At 43.0% G+C, this 18,238-nt stretch overlaps 1 protein-coding gene across 8 annotated transcripts in view; it reads right to left on the bottom strand.

Annotated features, from left to right (window-relative positions):
- ST6GAL1 (ST6 beta-galactoside alpha-2,6-sialyltransferase 1) overlaps window positions 1-18,238 on the bottom strand; it is a 127,731-nt gene that overhangs the window by 30,966 nt on the left and 78,527 nt on the right. For 6 of the 8 annotated variants that reach the window (XM_045539886.1, XM_045539884.1, XM_045539889.1 and 3 more), the window contains 2 exons: window positions 6,603-6,723; window positions 2,119-2,775 (listed from right to left, as the gene is read on the bottom strand). In XM_045539886.1, coding sequence (XP_045395842.1) covers window positions 2,119-2,725 — 607 coding nt within the window. In that variant the 5' untranslated portion in view covers window positions 2,726-2,775; window positions 6,603-6,723. The remainder of the gene's footprint in view (window positions 1-2,118; window positions 2,776-6,602; window positions 6,724-18,238) is intronic. The other 2 variants (XM_045539888.1, XM_045539891.1) reach the window with 2 other exon arrangements.

Raw genomic sequence — 18,238 nt, 5'->3', positions numbered from 1 at the left:
GTTTGTGGGACTGCTGGAGGCACAGTATGTTATTGTAAGCTCTCTGGTAAACAGTCTCGCAATGAACAGATTGCCATAAAATTTATCTTACTTGGATTTTCTGGCCCCATTTCTGAAGATATTTACCCATTGAAGGGCAGTAGTAGTCACTTAAGTTGTCTGCACAAAAACTTTGTTAGCAGTACAATTTGTACGAGTGAACAATGTGAAACCATTTCATATTCATAGTTGGGAATGGGCTCGACAAATTCCGGATATAGGAAGTCCATAGGCCTGGCACGCAGCCTGGAACTCAGAGGCTTCAATAAAGGGCCTCCCCCTTCCCTTTCCCCTTTGTAGTCTAAGCTCCTATTTTGTATTTTTGATGAATCTATGAATGAATAAAAGAATAAATGAATGAATGACTTAAAATATTTGTTAGACTAAATACCCAGAGGATATACTCTATAAAAGACAGAGCTTTGAAGTCTAGCATGCAACTTTTATTATATCTTAGGATCAAGGTCCTTCCATGGAAAATACTTATTTGAAATTGTCACTGCAGTCTATAGAAAAAGATTATTTTCATTAATGTTTATTTAAATCACTCCGAACTTTTAAGGAGTACGTAAAGATAAAGCTGCACTTCCAATTCACAGGGGTACCAGCCTCGGTCTTAGACTTCAACACAATTTCAGCCAGGCACACACTGGTAACTTCACATGGAGAAGGAGGATCAGCTAACACCTGGGATAGCATAAGTATTACCTTTAGGCAGCAGAAATGGGGAAGAAAGGAATTTAGCTCCATTATGGATAAACAAAAACCAATCACATTTAGTTTCTAGAAAACGAAGTCCAAAAGAAGCCAAAGAGGCAACAGCAGAAGCTGGGGTGGGGCTGGCCATCTTGGCTGTTTTTATTAGTTAAGTGCTGCTTATTTGGGGAGGGAGAAAATGTGATCTCACTGCTTCTTTCTGCTCTAGAGAATCCAATTTGGTTCTACTTTTCTTCTTTGAGAGCCTGTGGTTGGTTTCAGGCCATTTTTCCTGGCAGTCACATGAAGGAAATAAAAAAGGAGACGTATGACCTCACCTGCTCCAGTACCTCTGCCTGACAGAAGAGCAAGGCTTCCTGGGCTTTGCTTTCTTTAGCTGATTCATTTCACAATAATGGAAAACTCATTCTCTCAAAATAAGGGAAATAGGGGCCTTAAGCAAATCTATAGCTCTCTGTGGTACAGGTTTACAAATACAAAAAGACTTTCTATCTTTGTTAACTGCAAAGGGTTTCAAGAAAAGCAAATTAATATATTTTGACCAGTGACTCCTAAACCTTTCTGGGGAGCACAGATCCCTCTGAGAATCAACTGCAATCTATGAACTCCCTCCCTGGAAAAAATGCAGATACACTTATACCCCTACACACACGTGATACACACCTAATGCACAGATACTTCTGCCTGCCACTTTAGGGATTCCTGAGCTCCCTAAAGTTGGTCTGCAGCCTCCACGTTAAGAATTCCCACCCTAATTAATGCTTTTCAAAGAGAAAAGCTGAAAATTTCTCAGGGAGTTGAGGCCAGAAGAGTCTCCATTAATTAAATAACAGAATTTCAGAACCTGAAAATGAAGTAGAGATCTATGCTTCAAATATTTTCAAAGGTCAATTGTAGTTTTTTGTTTATTGGTGGTGGTGGAACTCCTTTCAAATGAAATATTCTGAAGAACACCAATATGTACAACTGATAAAAATAAAACTATTCTGTCCCCAACACAAAGACATGATAAATGTTTGAGGTGATGAATAATCCTAACTACCTTGATTTGACTCTTACACATTGAATACATGTATGGAAATATCACTCTTTATACCATAGATATGTGAAATTATTACGTCTGCTAAAAATGACAGGAAAAAAAAAGGAAGTTACTCTGATTGATAAAGATGCCAGGCACCTGGATCCCCATCATTCACCTGCCCTGACGGTACTTCTGACTCTGAGAGAGACACTGCCCTGGGCCCACGCCACTGGGCCACCGAGCCACACTTGGGCCACCTGTCACCAGTACCATCCATATGCCCAGCCAGTCCTAATGAGCCCTGGCTGTTCAGAGAACCTTAACGCCCCAGAACGTACCTATTTCTCGGCCCAGCTGGGAGGACTTCAGAGATCCCGCTGAGGCGACAACAGCACACCTGCCCCAAGGCCCAGCCTTGGTCCTAATGTTCTCCTTGGGCAGGTAACCCTCCCACTGAGAGGTGTTGAAGGGAAAATCTGTGGCCTCCACCATGGATACATTCACATGGTCCCGGAGGTGGCAGCGCAAGGCCTCTGCACTGAACTTGACGCCTGGCCCAGGCCCCTTGTAGGACACTTTGTACTTGTTCATATTTACATAATTCTTCCAGATCTTCTGCAGCCTGGGGATAAGGTTTTTAGAAGAGCTGTCCTTGTTCCACACCTGGAAGGAGGGCTCTGGCTTGGCCTTGGCTGGGCTTCTGAGACTGCTGAGGGCCTGTCTGCCCCGGTGGGGGTCCTGGGTGCTGCTCAAGGACGCAGACTGGGAATCAGACCCCGTGGCTGGTTTCTCCGGACTCTTCAACGCCTGGAATTCCTTGGTTTGCAGTTTAAGGGAATCATAGTAACTGCCTTTCTTTTTTTCCTTCCACACACAGATGACTGCAAACAGGAGAAAGGCCAGGACACAGCAGCTGAATTTTTTCTTCAGGCTAGTGTGAATCATAATGAAGATGTGTTCAGAGAAGCCACTTCGTTCTGAGTAGGAAAACAAGCCTTTAAAAAGTGGGACAAGGAAAAAAAATGATGTAAAGAAAATCCCAAAGTGGCCTGAGGTGGGGCAATGGGCCGAGCAATGGATTTCGAGTGAGGAGACTTGAATTCCAGCCCTGGTCTACCTCCCGCCAGCTATGCAACCTTAAGCAACTCCCAAAACCTTCAGCCTCAGTTTGGGCTTTGGATGTAGAAAGCATTCCCGCAGACACTCCCTTCTTCCTCTCTGAGCCATGAACACTTTATATGTCTTGCCACCATTATTTTTTATTCCCTGAATCTTAGTTTCTTGTTGCCTTCGTCTACCTTCCTGACTGCAGTAAGGCTCTTGAAATCAGAAACCACATCTTGCACATTGTTTGGTTCCTAGAGCCTTAAACCACCTATTATATAAAGTCATGCATGCTTGAAAAAATAGAATGAAGAGCAAGAACATTTTGACCTGTGCACCTCACAGAACCCAAACTGTCTAAAATCTTAAGTGGCCTGACATCCTTTCAAAATAGCTAGAAAAAGACCTCTTGCCACAGATGATGCCATACATTTGTGATGCATCTCTCTAAGGGTTGTGATGTTGGACCCCTGCATGAGAAGAAGACCAAGCATTAGGTTCACAACATAATATTCAGTTTTGTGCAGTGCCCTGCAAGAAGAGCACTACTGAGACAGGAAGCTGATTTGCCCCATGATAGAGGATGGGAAATCTTGGTAAGATAGCAGACATATAGCCAATTAAGGAAATGAAAACAAAAACTCATTAACCATACTAGATGTTATTTCATTTAATTTTATCATAACCAGGGCTACCATGAGGCACAACTCCAGGGAGCACCATGCATATCATAGTCTAACATGAAGGGCATTTCCTGAGCCGTGTAGAAGCACCCTGCCTATCACTAGCCATGAAGGTGTTAACATCTCTATTTTTATAGATGAGCAACTTGCGGCTCTGAGAGGTTAAGGGAAGTGTCCACGAACACAGAGCTACGGAAATGTTTGCATTGAGGTTCAAATCCAAGCACACTTGATTGCATAACCCATGTCCTTTCCACTACACCATGTCCAGAACTGCTGAAAGTTCTGGAAAATAGATTTTGCTAAGCAAATAAAGACAGAATAGTTCTCTTTATCTCTGGGTAAAGACCTACTTTGTTTTCTCAGAATTTATTGTGTAACTGAATGGAAGTTGGAAGCACTTTGAACTCAAACAATCTCTGTATCTTTTGGAAAACATTACATTTTTTCCTCAACCACTGGGTTTATTTATTATAATGAGTCAAAGCAACTGCTGCCAGGGTTTTGCTAACCCACTAGGGGTCTGAAGTCTCTTCCCATGGAGCCCACTCCTAAGGATATCAGGGACAAGGTGGTAGGAATACTGAAGTGAGTATTCACAAAGCTGGGTCCTCGTTCCCATTCTTAGTGAACTTGGGCAAGTCACTTAATATTTCTGCCCCTAAGTTTCTATAGAATAATTACCTGTGTCCTATCTGATTCACAGAGTGTTGGGTGGATCAAACAAGAGGATGGTGTCAATGCACTTGGTACAGGTAAGCAGAAAGGCCCAGGACGTATCTGAACGGAGTCGGGAGCACAGCCCCTTGGCACGAGGGCCATGTGGGGGTGATGTGGGGCAGTGGAAGATGGCAGAGTGCAGCACCAGCCACGACTCATCAGCCTAAGCTCAGGCTCCTCATCTGAGGCTCTTCCATTAACTGACATCAGATCATTCTTGGAAGCCACTGACAGTACCAACCAAAATGGAACTGACCATTCTCCCTGACCTCAAGAACCCATGGCTCTGGGGATGATGGGTTCCCACCTTGGGCTGCTGAAATTTTGGAAGTAATGAAATGTACACAGAGGAAGAAAAATTCAGACATAAGATCGTGACATGGGAGGTAGGAGGCTTGTTGTATTATCAGAAAACCAGAGAATTCACTTTGCATAGACACTCAACACAGCTTCTCACATGACCATAAGACAGCTGAAGGAGAACCAGAGAAGAGGGAAAGTAGCATTCAAGGAGGGCCTGCTACATGGTGGGCACTCTACCTGCACTATCCCACTGAGTCTTTCCCATAGCATTATGGTATAGAGACAGACAACCCTATTTTAGGAAATGAAGAAAATGAGGCTTGGCAAGGTTGTCGGGTTTCTCCAAGGTCAATAGCTGGTCAGTGTTAGAACCGGGATTCCAAACCAGGTCTGTCTGACTCTAAAAGTTCATGGCCTTTTCACCAAAGGACAGGCATCTGTGATAAGGGATAGTAAAAAGTCAGTATTAACCAAATAGAACTCAGAAATCAGGGTCCCTAGAGAGGCAACGCAACCTGTCAGACAGCCGCGGACAGGGACAGCCTCCTTCACCAACAGCTCTCTGCCGGCCATCACCTGTGTGCACCGTGTCACCACTCGGGAGGCCCTTTCCCGTAAATCAGGTCATAGAGACCCACTACAACCTGGGAGATAAGCAGAGAGAGTTCTATGAGCTCTATTTATAGCCGAAGATAGTGATGTTTTGGAAATACAAGTAATTTTCAAAGTTGCATGAGTGATTTGGAAATAGTGGACTTGGAACTTGACTTTTACATATCTGAGCGGAAAAAGATGGAGGGAGGGGCCTGATTTAGCCTCAGGAACTAAACTAAGGCTCAGGGAGGGGGCTGCCCAGCACTTGCTCTCCAAGGCAGGGTTTCTCAGGAAAGAAGAGTACCCCCAAATAGCCAGGCCCACCACAGTCCTGCCACCATCACATGGCCTCAGCCTTCAAGGCCTCTGCCTCGTCATGGCCTCAGAGCACTCATCTGAAACTCGTATCAGGGCTCACGTGTCCCCTAGTCACCACCCTTGGCTGAGGCTCCAAGTCTACCAGGTGGTAGACTAGAGTTTCGGGTCACAGGCACGTAGACGTACAAGACCCTTTATCATCTCGCAAGCTGTTTTAGGGAGACAGAGACTGAAGAAGTTTCATCTAAACAGCCTAAATGAGGAGAAGGAGGAAAAAGCGTGGCCAATTTTTCTCCACAGATTCTTTGGAAAAACACATCAACCTTTGACTTTTCCAAACCAGACTAGTTTCTTCAGCCTCCGGGCGTTTGCACTGCTGCATTCTCTGAGCTCCTTGTCCATTTGCCTCTTAGCTCTGAGAGCATTGGCTTCTGCTTCTGCCTGTTGGTGGAGGTCACCTCCCCTTCAGCACTACCCCTGCTCCCTGCTGCTGCCAGCCAGGGCTTTGCAATGCTTGCTGTTCATGCCTGACGTTGCTGCTAAAGAAGAACTCCTGGCATTATTTCTGAAACCCCAGTACCCAGCACAGTGCTTGGAACACAGTACGTAGTCAATAAAGGATTATTGAACTGATGTGAGTATATCAATGAATCCTTACAATCACTATGAGGCTTCTAGAAGAAGAATGCAACAACTCACATTATCACCTAGAGAGACTAAGCCAACACTGAACCAGCAGAAAGAAATGCTCAAAGTAAAGAATCTGGTCCTAATCCACACATCACGACATGCTCAGTATCAACTGCAGTGCCTAGCACACAGTAGGTGCTTAAAAATTGTTGAATGAATTACAGAACTACTCAAATCTTATAATTATAGCTTACAAAATGGACAAGCCACCTATCCCCTTCCCAATCCCTTATTGAATCAGTGGTTACAGAGGACTTAAAAAACAAACAAACAAATAAAAAAATAAACAAAGCAGCAAAGCTGTAACCAGGCACTAAGATCCTGAGACTCCTTGCCAGCAGACTCTACCACACCATTTTTTATTCAGGAATGAACCCCTTTGCTAGCCCATGCCTCTGGGTGCTCCTTACCTTCTTGTGGCTACTCCCCCTCCAGGTCCTCAGGAACTAGCACTGTGCTCCATGGGAGGGAGGTTTGCTTTATTGGATCTGGAGGCCAAGGCTCATTTTTCTCAGGATGATCAAAAAACATCTGCAAAGGAAAAAAAAAAAGAGAGAGAGAGATTGAGAGAGGAAGTAAGAGGGGATTTCCAGCAGAGGCAGGGTTAAACATTAACAAGATGCATAGGTGCTTCTGCAGCCCTGGGCTATGACTCAACCCAGGAAGCCCTGAAGGCTCAGAAAAGAGAGAAGAGCCAATTACAGGTGCAATGCTCTGGATCTGTGAACAGCACAGAAATAGACTGATGCCAAATAAGACTGTGCTAGAAAGATAAAGCAGGTACCACTAGGACCAATCTAGGAAGAACAATTGTTTAATCTCTGGCTTGCGGATAAATACAGAGTAATTAGGTTCATCCCAAAATAAATTCCAGACAGATTTTCAAAAAATTATCTATTTTCAAACACTATTTAGTGATACATAAAAGTTCAATCAGTATAATTTTAACTGAAAAAAATAGGTTATAAAACTGTAAATACTATCCAAATTCAGAAAATAATAATTGTGAGAAAGAGAAAGAACTAGAAAAAAATACACCCAGGATGGTAGAATAATGGATGTTTTTATTTTTTATAACTTTGTATACATTACAAAATTTCTAAAATGTGCATGCATTACTCAAGTTTGAAAAAATATGAAAATGTAATTAAAGAAAGCTAAAAATATATTAAAGATTCTATATTTGCTAGCGTTTTCTTCTTTTGATGCAATGTAGAATAGCTAATAGATTCACTTCCAAGAAAATTTCAACTTCCATATGAATATTTTCTAATGAAAAATATTATAACTACAGTCAGAAGGAAAACAAGAATCAAGGTATGAAAAGGGTTAATGCATTAAAAGCCTCCCAAAATAAAGAAGCAATCAATGTGAACAGAGAAATCACAAAATAAAAAACACAATTAAACATATGACATTATGGTTAATCTTGAGAGAAACACAAGAGAGGCAACTAGAATATTAAGATATTAGTTTATAGAATTTATATTGGTCAGCAATCTTCAAAATGCTAAGACGCATTGCTGGACAGATTATAAGGAAATTGGTGTGCATTTGAAGGAGCAACATAAATTAATTTAGCCTTTCTAGAAAGCATTCAAGTCATAGAATTAAAAGCTCATGACCATGTTATAAGAGTGAATAAATAAATTAGTTCAAACAAACAAAAAAGATTATATACTTCAGTTTTCTCACATGTAAAATGATTCTCTACCTTACATAATTGTGATGAAAATTGAAGAGGATTAAGAAGATAAAGAATGTGAGTTCTAAAAAGCAATATATATATATATATATATATATATATATATATATATATATATGGAAGAAAAAAGTTCTTCATTTCAAACATTTATAATGGTGAAAATCTGTTGACAACTAAGCTTCCAGCAATAGGGAAATAGCTAAACTATGGTACATCCACCTGGCAGAAAATATACAATTGTGTATGAATTTATGTAGCAATAGGGAAGGAAATACTTTAAAAATTATAATGAAAAAAGCAAAATAGAAAATGTTATCTGTGCACACACCATTGTGACTAAAAATTATGTATGTCCAAGTATCTAGAAAAAACGTAAATGGTTGAGAACTGAAAACAGTTCATCAGCAAACTGATTCATTTTCATCAGTTGAGAACTGAAAACAGTTCATCAGCAAACTGATTCATTTTCATCAGTTGACTTCCTTTATTGTTCTTATTATGTTAGTTGAGTAATTAAGGCCAAACTGTTGGGGACCATACTGAAAATACACCGCAGCCTTGTGTATCAACTTGATGCACAATGTTAGGTTGGCCTCGAGGCCTGTCCTAGGAGATCCAGCATTCACAGAGCCAAGAGGAAGCCACATGGACATAACTGGCTTTACCCTAGGAACCAGGGGAAAATCCTCTATTGAAGGAGAGGAGTTCAGGTTGGGAGAACCCCAGCTTTTCATGACCAGGAGACAGGCTGGCAGGTCACCCTGGGCATACTGCCAGAGCAAAGTGAGAAATGCCACTCTGTCCTTTGTCAAAAAATTCCGGGCTCTTCTTATCAACTCAGAGAAGAACTGGTTCCCAAGCAACCTCCTGGGAAAGTCAAAAAATATCTCTGATATCTACCCCTCTTTTCATGGTATGAGTTTCCTACGTGGCATGAGCATTTGTAATTACACATGCATTCATATTAGTATTTGATTACTGTCTGTCCCTGCCTACTAAAAATATAAGCTTCAGGAGTAGGAACCTTGTTAGCCCCCTTCACTACTATCTCCAGTGAGTATCCCTAGACACTTGATGAGTGTCTAGCACATAGTAGGCACTCAGTAAGTATTTGTTAAATGAATAATGTGGGAGGGTTGGCAGCTCTTATCACGGACATCACTGATGAAAAAGACTCTTTCTTAGCCCCCTACAGAGAACACTGTGGGCAGTCATCTGACCTTTGCATGACATCTCTTGCCCGTGAATGCTGGTTCGCTGCCATCCCCCAATGCAGGAGCTGCTAGTACATGAGACTTTTGTTTGAGTCCAGCTCACAGACATCACAAGAGTGCATCGACCCCAGCTCTTCCGCCCTCATGTCAACTGCATTTGCTCAGAAAGACTTGCCCTCTAAGAAGATAAAAATCACTCCTTGCTTTTAATTTCCAAAAATCAACCAGTTGAAACAAAAGTGGTGCAACTGTCTATCTAGATCTATTGTAGGTGATGAGGATCTCCCAAAAATAGTCCCTGCTGCTGATGAGATTGCAACACTGGTGATCTTCAAACACCTACAGAAGTGATAACAGAACCCCCAACTTTCTGGGTGAAAACTTTAGTAATCATGACAATAATAGCTACCATTTATTTAGTACTAACTATGTGCTAAGCACTGACTATAGCTTAGGGGTTAAGAATACAAGCTTTGGAATCAGACTGATCAGGGCAAAAGCCCAAACTCTGCCTCTCACCAGGTACATGACCTTAGGGAAGTTACTCAACCTCTGAGACGCAAGACTTAACACTTCTTTATCTGTAAAATGGGAATGATAATTACTATCTAGAATCAAGTAAGATAATACACCTAAAGGGATCGCAACAGTGCTTGTGACAAGTATTTCCCACATCACTTCATTTACTCCTCACCACTCCCTCCTCTGTGGATACCATTACTATCCCCATTTCACAAATGGGGAAACTGAGGCAGGGAAGATAAGTAATTTGCCCAGATTTAGTCAAGTGACACTCCAAATGTTCCAGGCCTTTTCATGCCTTTGTAGCTCTGCACATGACGCTCCTTCTGCTTGGAATGTCCTTTCCTACCCTGTTCCCATGGGGCCACACCCAGCCTCCCATACCAGCTCAAGTGCCCCTTGACTCTGACATCTTCCTTGGCTCCACAGCAATCAATGTGGCTCCACTGTACCTGTTCAGACTCATCAGATTATACAACATTTATCAATCAGTTTGCAGGTCTATCCCAACCAGACTGAGAGCTCCTTTAAAACATATCTCTGGTCCCCCACATCTAGCCAGGCTCTGGGCCATAACTAGGAAATGCTCAGTCATGTCTGAATGAAAGAATGAAAGAATGAAGCTAGCTCCTGACACCACTGTGGCTCCTCCCCATGGCCTTCAATTGTTAGAATGACCCCCACCCGCCCCCAACCCTCATCTTCAATTGCTAGAATCCCCTTCACAGCACTGTCACTGCAGATGCTCACTTTGTCTGCACTGAATGACAGGGAATTTACCACCGCCCCAGCTTGTACATGGCTGTGACAGTAGCTCTGCCTCTCAGAAAGATCTTAAAATTGAGGGAAATCAATTTTCTATAAAAATAAACCCAGTAGTTTAAGCTCTATTGTCCAGAACCACATTGACTCAGATGGAAAACCTCTAACATTTGCTGAGCACACACTGTTTGTCAGGCTCAATGTTAAGAACTTCACATGCATCTGGTATACTGCGGAGTGCGAGAAATGACCGCCTAGAGACCGAATTGAGCCAAGTTATGAGTCTTTGTTAGCTGGCCAGTGACCACCCCCTGCCCTGTTAGGGTACAGGTACAGAGAATGGTGCTGAGCCGAAAAAGCAGGGAGATTTTATATTATACTAAGTTAGAGCTACATGACTTTAGGCACAGTGGTTGAAACAATATTACATCATCTTCTCCAGGCCCGGGACCAGCCTCGGACCACCCGTTTCAATTACAGTTTTTAAGCAAGCAGGTTACAGAAGCAGATAGCATCAACTAAGGAACATTCTTTTAGGCGTGAAGCAAGCACAATAAATTTTAACTACAGGCAGCAGGAAAGTTTAAACAATCGGTTGCAAGTTAATTGCTTTGATTTATCTCTGCAGGGTACTTTTTCCCAATTACAGACATAGGTCAAGCAAACACAGGTCACCTAGCGAGCAAGCATAGGTTTTTGAGTGGGCCTTTACACATCGACTCATTTCATCCTTGCAGCAACCCTGTGCAGACAACGCCACCACCTACCCCACGCCCCTTGCTGCGATCTTCTCCCCCACCCAAGAAACTCCTCTTCACTCCTTGAATATTTTAGTTCCTGGCTTACTGTAACTCTCCCCAATATGATTCCTGTTATAACTTTTAGTGATAGCAATATCTACCTAAAGGATAGTCTAGTCCTCTGGCTTCACAGTTCTCGTTCTCCTCAACCTCAATGATTGTGACCTCAGTCGCTCACTTCCAGGGTCATATTTTTGATCTTGTTATTTCCAAAAATATATACCCCTTCCATAATCCTGATTTCAGGCAATCCCTCTCCAATCACTACTCTATGCAGCTTATTCCAACTAGTACCCCAAACCCAATAAGCTTCTGTGGTTAATCCTACCACCTGCTCACTGGCCCTCACTTCCCTCATATCCTCACTTCCCTTCCTACTCAGCTTAAATTCCATGGTCAATCATTAAAATGAGTCCCTTGCCCTCTCTTCTCACACATGGTTGGCTAAAACCCAATCTTGCTTAAATCCAATTCTCTGTCCCACTCCACACCTGCAACCATGCAACTCAACATGGCTAGAGAAAATCACACAATGATACTGACTGATTTCACTTCAAGTTTACGATCACCAAGTGCCAGTGGGTCCTTAATGCTCTGCAGCAATCACATGTATGCTACTTTCCCAGTCTATTCGTCTCCCACTCACCTAATACTTGACTTCCTCCTTTCAATTTTACTCTCTCCTAATGAACTTGCCACTTGTTCATGGAGAAAACAGAAGCTACTAGATTAGAACTTCTTCAAGCCCCCACCACAGCCCACTTTATCTGCATTTATGCCCACATAGCTCTTGTTGCTACAAATGAGCTGGCTGTGTCCAACCCTTGCAATAACCAACATTTGTCCACTAGATCCTACACACTCCTGTCTACTTAAGGAAATTGTTCTGGGAAAACTCCCTTTTTCTTTTGCACCAAATAAGTATTCCTCTCTCAAAGATTAGTACCCATCAGCACATAGATATGCTGCTATTCGCCTATCTTAAAAAACGAAAACAAAAACAAAGCCCTCTTTGATTCGGACAGCCACCACTTGACCCCAATCAGCCATAGACAGTCTGTGCCATCTGATGGAGGGCAATATGAAGCACAGAGTACCACCTATGAAAAGTTGTTGCCCAAAATGTTTAATTTGGATATTATCAAGCCTTTACATGCAATTCTAGTTTTTAGAGAATACAGAAGAAAAAAGAACAAGTTAAATGCCACTATAGGGAAGTTATCATACAAATCCAAAAAGTAGGACTTTCTGTAAGACAACTGGATTGGTTTCATTAAAAAGTCAATGGACATGAACAAATGGCTTAAAAGACAAAACAATAATAATATGTAATATGTAGACCTTGTCTGAATCTTGTCTGTAGACTGGGAAAGATGAATAGACTGGGAAGAGGAATTTGACACCTTTGGGGACATTTGGGGATATTTGAATGTAGATTGGGTATTATATAATATTCAGAAATCATTGTTAATTTTGTTAGGTGTAATGATGGTATCACGGTTATATAAAAAAAAAAGTCCTATGCATGTGAAGTGATAAGATATGAAATCTACTTTAAAATATTCCAGCCAAAAAATAGATAAAGCAAATAGAAGAAAAGGCAATATCATTTGTATATGTATTCAAATTAAACTATTTAAGAAACAAGAGAGATTCATAAACCTCTTTGTTCTTGGATGATAATATTGTTTGGGAGTGGGGAGAATTTAAAAGAGCTCAAAGAAAATAGGATAGACAATTGTTTCTGTTTTTCTAAAGCAATCACCTGAAAAAGACATATGACTTTACCAAAGTCACATATGCAGCCATTACATGAATTCTAAATAAATTTCATTTCCATGCTGCTTCCCCTAAACCTCTTGACCCCATTCCTCCTTCCAGCCCCTGCCCTATTTCTCTTTCCTTTACTGTGAAATCCCTTGAAAGACTGTCCATAGTAACTGTTTCCAATTTCTGTCTTCCCATTCTCACTTGAACCCACCCCAAGCAAGCTTCCCATCGCATGAACCTGCTCTTGTCAAAGCCCATGACCTCCGTGTTGCTGACCAGGTGGTCAATGCTGGGTCTTCACCTTATTCAGCCCACCAGCAGCTGGTCACTTCCTCCTCCTTCATGCTGTCTTCACCTGGCTTCCAAAACCTACACTTCTAATTTTTCTCCACCTCACTGCTCACATCTCCGTAGTCTCCATGGCCAGCTCCTCCCGGTCTCCCCTCTACGTGCTGCCTGGCAGAGGTGGGGAACTTGTAGCCTTAAGGCCATGTGTGGTCTTCTAGGTCCGTAAGTGCAGCCTTTTGACTGAATCCAAATTTTACAGAACAAATCCTTTTATTAAAACCGGTGCAGCAGAGAAAGACGAAGCCTTTCTTGCCTTCTTTGGGGATTAAAAAAGAACAATCTTGAAATCAGAAGGCGACAAGCTCCCCACCCCAGAGTCTGCATGTTGTTCCGCCTACACTCAGTCTCTACAGTTTGTGAGCATCTTGTGGTCTGTTTCACTCCACCCAGCCCGCAGTGTGCACGCGATGCACGCTTGTTGCAGTACACTAAAATGAGTACAGAAAGCATGTTCTGTCAGTGAATTTCTATACAAAGGAAGCCTTTGGGGAAAAAAGCAGTGCAGAGATGGGAATGGCTGGAATAAAACACTGTACTCACTTCACTACTTACCCTCCAGTCTACTATCCGTGGAGGGGACACAGCATCACAGAGCACAATGACTCTCTGATTCAGTGCACATCAGAATTATTAAAACTACTTATTAAAATGTAGATTCTTGAATCTGTCTCAATCATTCTGACTCAAGTAGTCTCAGGGGTCGGGGAGTGGGGGGAGTGGAGGGAGTGGAAGGCTTGGAAATCTGCATTTAACAATCATCCCAGGTAACTAATTCAAAGGCAAGTGGTCTATACAACAGACTCTGAGAAACAGGTAGCGAAGGACAGTGCTACCCAAAGAGAGGTCTGCCGATAGTGCTGGTCTGAGAAAGCTTTTCAAGGTACAGGGTGGGAAAAGTACAGAAATTGAGTGTAAGCAACATTTACACTTTTCAAAGAGTAATTTTATGCTTGTAGAATTTAATAATTTTTAAAATTTTAAATTTTGAATGTCCTTTTTTTCATTTCATTATTCTATAATCCATCTTTATTGTATTTTACAAAACTATTGATGTGTGACAAATTGGGGAAAAACCCAGTTCTTTACCACCAACAGTTTGAGAAGCTTTGGCTTTGGAGAAAGAGCTCACTCAGGCTGTCATCTTTTAAAAAACCTAGACTCAAATCCTAGCTTTTGTACCTGTCAAGTTATATGATCTTAGGCCAGTTCATCAACTTCTGTGAGCCTTGTGTCTTCATCTATGAAGTATGGATAATAATACTTAAAAGTTTGCTTCTGCAGGGTTGTGGTGACAATTTAATGATAGATGCTATCACTTTGTTTTGGCTAATAATTATTGAGCTTTTACTAAGTGCTAAATGCTTTATAGTCAGTAAGGTTCCTGCAATTGGGTAAAGCCTATGGCAACAATAGTGCCTGAAGCGAGTACTGTCACCAGGAGACTTCACAGAGTCCCCGAGGAGCTTGTCCAGGCTGTGTAGCTCCAATGCCTGGGCTCCTAGCCTCTGAACTCTCTTGAGTGGGAGCCAGCATGGGTCAAAACATTAATAGTTTTGTCAACATATTTCTGACAAGTCACTATTTTGCTCAAAAGTGCAGCAAAGATCAGAAATGTGATAAGCAACAAGAAACTTACAGCTAGTGAACCTGAGAGTGAAAAGAAGCCATGAGAGATTCGCAGTGTCTGAGAAGCTGCAACTGTTTGCAAGTATTTACCTGAGTGAGGACAGGCCCAACCGCAAGGCCAATGGAGGGGCCAGGAGATCCTGCCCAGATCAAAGCCCTGAAGATAAACGGGCTTTCATTCCCACCTGACTCAACTGTTTCAGACTTAGGCTGCAAAAAGGGCCTCTTACCAGAGATTAAATTTTTTCCGAGCCGGGCAGGCAGTGATGGAGAAGATAACGAGGTCCTCAGAAACGCCCGAGTACATTTCCCCAGAAGTTTTCTAAGGACCTAGAGAACAGAACTTTGGGGGGCGGTGCTGAGTCCCCACCATGTATAGGGCAGCGGTCCCTGACCAGAGCCAGGCCCTCAGAACAGATAAGGAGAGCTCTGAACCCAAGTCAGCATTAACAGAGCCATGGCAAAGGGAAATCACGGGCCATTTGCTACGTCTTCAACCTTGCCGCCGACAGACAGAAGTACATTTGTAGAAAAATTTGTCTTCCTATTTGACAGGTGCCTGGTGACAAGTAGGCCCCTTACACCCCAGTAGCTCTCCTTCTACACAATGCTCACTCCCCACTATGAGCACCAGCCCCAGCATGCACCTCCCCAGCCTCACCACACCAAAGACCAACCTGCACTCCGCTCCACACACCAGAGGTAAACAGAGGAGGCGGGAGCACGCAGGCTTATAAAGAGGGTTGAGAAAACACAGCTCCCTCCCAGGCAACACACCCAGCCCTTCCTTCCTCTGTACCCTTACATGTTACCACACCCCCCAAACTACAGAGAGGCAAAGAGTAAAGAAAATGGGCCCATCTCCTCCTCAGGAAGAGGAACTGTCTCACCTCCTCCTAGTCTTTACTATCCCCCACCACTTTCTTTTTTCCCCTGTGGTAATTTAAAGCAAATGCCAGACTTCATACCAGACCCCCATACCAGCTCTTCCCAACTGAGGTTCCATCAAAAAATTAAACTCTAATGTCCTAAGACAGCCATTGCATGCAAAGAGTTAACTTACCTCCCTGGCATCTAGAATGATAGGAGGTATGTACCATCCTTGGGAGAACTGGGAACAAAAGCTCTCAAATAACTTTCTATATAGTTTAATTCTCTAGAATATGAGACACACACACACATACATCAGGTTCTGCCAGAGAATATATGAATATATATGAAAATTAAATATGACCACAATGCCAGTATCACCTAATATCCAACTCATTTTCAAATTTTTACCAATTCTCTCCAAAATGTCTTTTACACTGAATTGTTCAAATGAGGAACCAAACAAGGAAGGCACATTTGTTTGAATGATAAGCCATTTCAGCTCTCTTTGAATCTAGCACCACGCTCCAACCAACTGAGCTAACCTGCCAGCTTCTCTTTGACTCTATAACAGTTCCCCACTTTCTTATTTTGTCTTTCTCATCGTATATGGTTGCTGAGGAAACTAAGTCATGTGTCCTACGGAAAGACTTATGTTCTGAGTCCAGCTGATGACTTCCTCATGGTTGGCGTAGTCCTCTTTGCTCTGTGTTTCTTGTAAACCGAGTGTTAGATTCCAAGGCTTGTTGAGATTCAGTGGTTTCGAGTTCAATGGTTCTCTCAGTTTTTTATATATATCTAAAAGGATCCAAGTCCTGGTAGTCTAAGGGAGTTGGGGGTAGAGGAAGTGAACAGGGGGCCTGAGCTCTACTTTGCAGTGGCCCCAGAGCCTGTGAGAAACATACACAATACTCATAATAGGTCATTCATTCAGCAAGAGCTCGTTGTCTACTATGAGCCGGACTGGAGACACAGGAGGAGAGAAACCCACCAGCCACCCCCAGCCCCTAATGCTGCCTTCTAGGCAGGGGGTAAATAGTCAAACAAACTATGTATGTGGTGCTTTGCAAGGAGATAAATGCTATGTAGAAAACTAAAGTAGGGAGGAGGGATAGCGACAGCTTGGGTGGTGGGGTGGAGATTTAAAGTACATGGCCAGAGAAAACCTCACCAAGAGGGAGACATTTGAGCAAGGATTGGAGGGAGGTGAATGAGGGAGTAAGGCAGATTTCTGGGGGAATAGGGTTCCAGGTGGAGGGAACAACAGAATACCTAGGTAGGGGCATGCCTGGCGTGTTTCAAAACTAGCACAGAGGGCAGGGCGAGGTATCTCACACCAGTAATCTTAGCACTATGGGAGGCCAAAGCAGGAGGATTGGTTGAGGCCAGGAGTTTGAGACCAGCCTGAGCAAGAGCAAGGCCCCATCTCTAAAAAAATAGAAAAATTAGCCGGGCATAGTGGTGTGTGCCTATAGTTGCAGCTACTCGGGAGGCTGAGGCAGGAGGATCCCTTGAGCCCAGGACTTTGAGGTTGCTGTGAGCTACGATGATGCCACTGCATTCTAACCTGGGCAACAGAGCAAGACCCTGTCTCAAAGGAAAAAAAGAATAGCACAAAGGCTGGAGCAGAGTGGGCGGGGAGAAGGGCAGTGTGAAGGGTAGGGTAGTGTATATGAGTCCAGAGAGGTTTTAGGAGCCAGATCACACAGGTGATCTTACTGGTGTAAGAATTTTGGCTTTCACTGTGAAGACTTGGCCGGCTTATGTCTGAAAGGGATCCAGCAGGCTCCGGGGGTGAAACAAGGATGAACTTGCAAGAGGATATTGCAACAATCCAGGTGAGAAAGGCTCACGATCCTACTTAATGGGCTCCTACCAGGTGCTAACTCTTTAAATATTCCCAAATTTAATCCTTACCCCAACCCGGGGCGATGGACTATTAACAATCCTCTTTCATAAATGAAGAAACAAACTCATAGAGTTTAAGTCATTTGCTGAAGACGTCACTGTAAATGGTCAAACTGGGGTGTGAGCCAGGTTATTCTAACTTGCAAATTGGTCATGCTCCCCAACATATGTCCCCCTACCCAGGCCCTTCAGAGGGCCGCTGAGAGCCTCTCTGCTTTTACCTCACCAACTACAGGTGCTGGTCACCGTCTTGACCTTCTGTGACACCTATTTACTCTGCCCTGATCTTTGTCTCCTTAACCTCTCAGGGTGCAAACCTCACCCTCATCTGGACCTTAGAACCCAAACTTCCTGTTCCTAGACTAGAGGCCTTGAAACCCTGCTTTCACCAGAAAGTATCTCCACTAGCCACAATGCCTCCATGAGGCAGTCCATGTGTCCTAGTCCCCAGCAACCCTCTCCCATGCTGCCATTTAATCCTCAAAAGACTCCTTTTTCTGTTTCCTCCTGTCAGATATAGC

The sequence above is a fragment of the Lemur catta genome, chromosome 1, assembly GCF_020740605.2.
Source record: "Lemur catta isolate mLemCat1 chromosome 1, mLemCat1.pri, whole genome shotgun sequence".
NCBI classification, from domain to species: domain Eukaryota; kingdom Metazoa; phylum Chordata; class Mammalia; order Primates; family Lemuridae; genus Lemur; species Lemur catta.
Note: the sequence above shows the minus strand (reverse complement) of the source record. Positions and strands in the feature narration are given on the sequence as shown.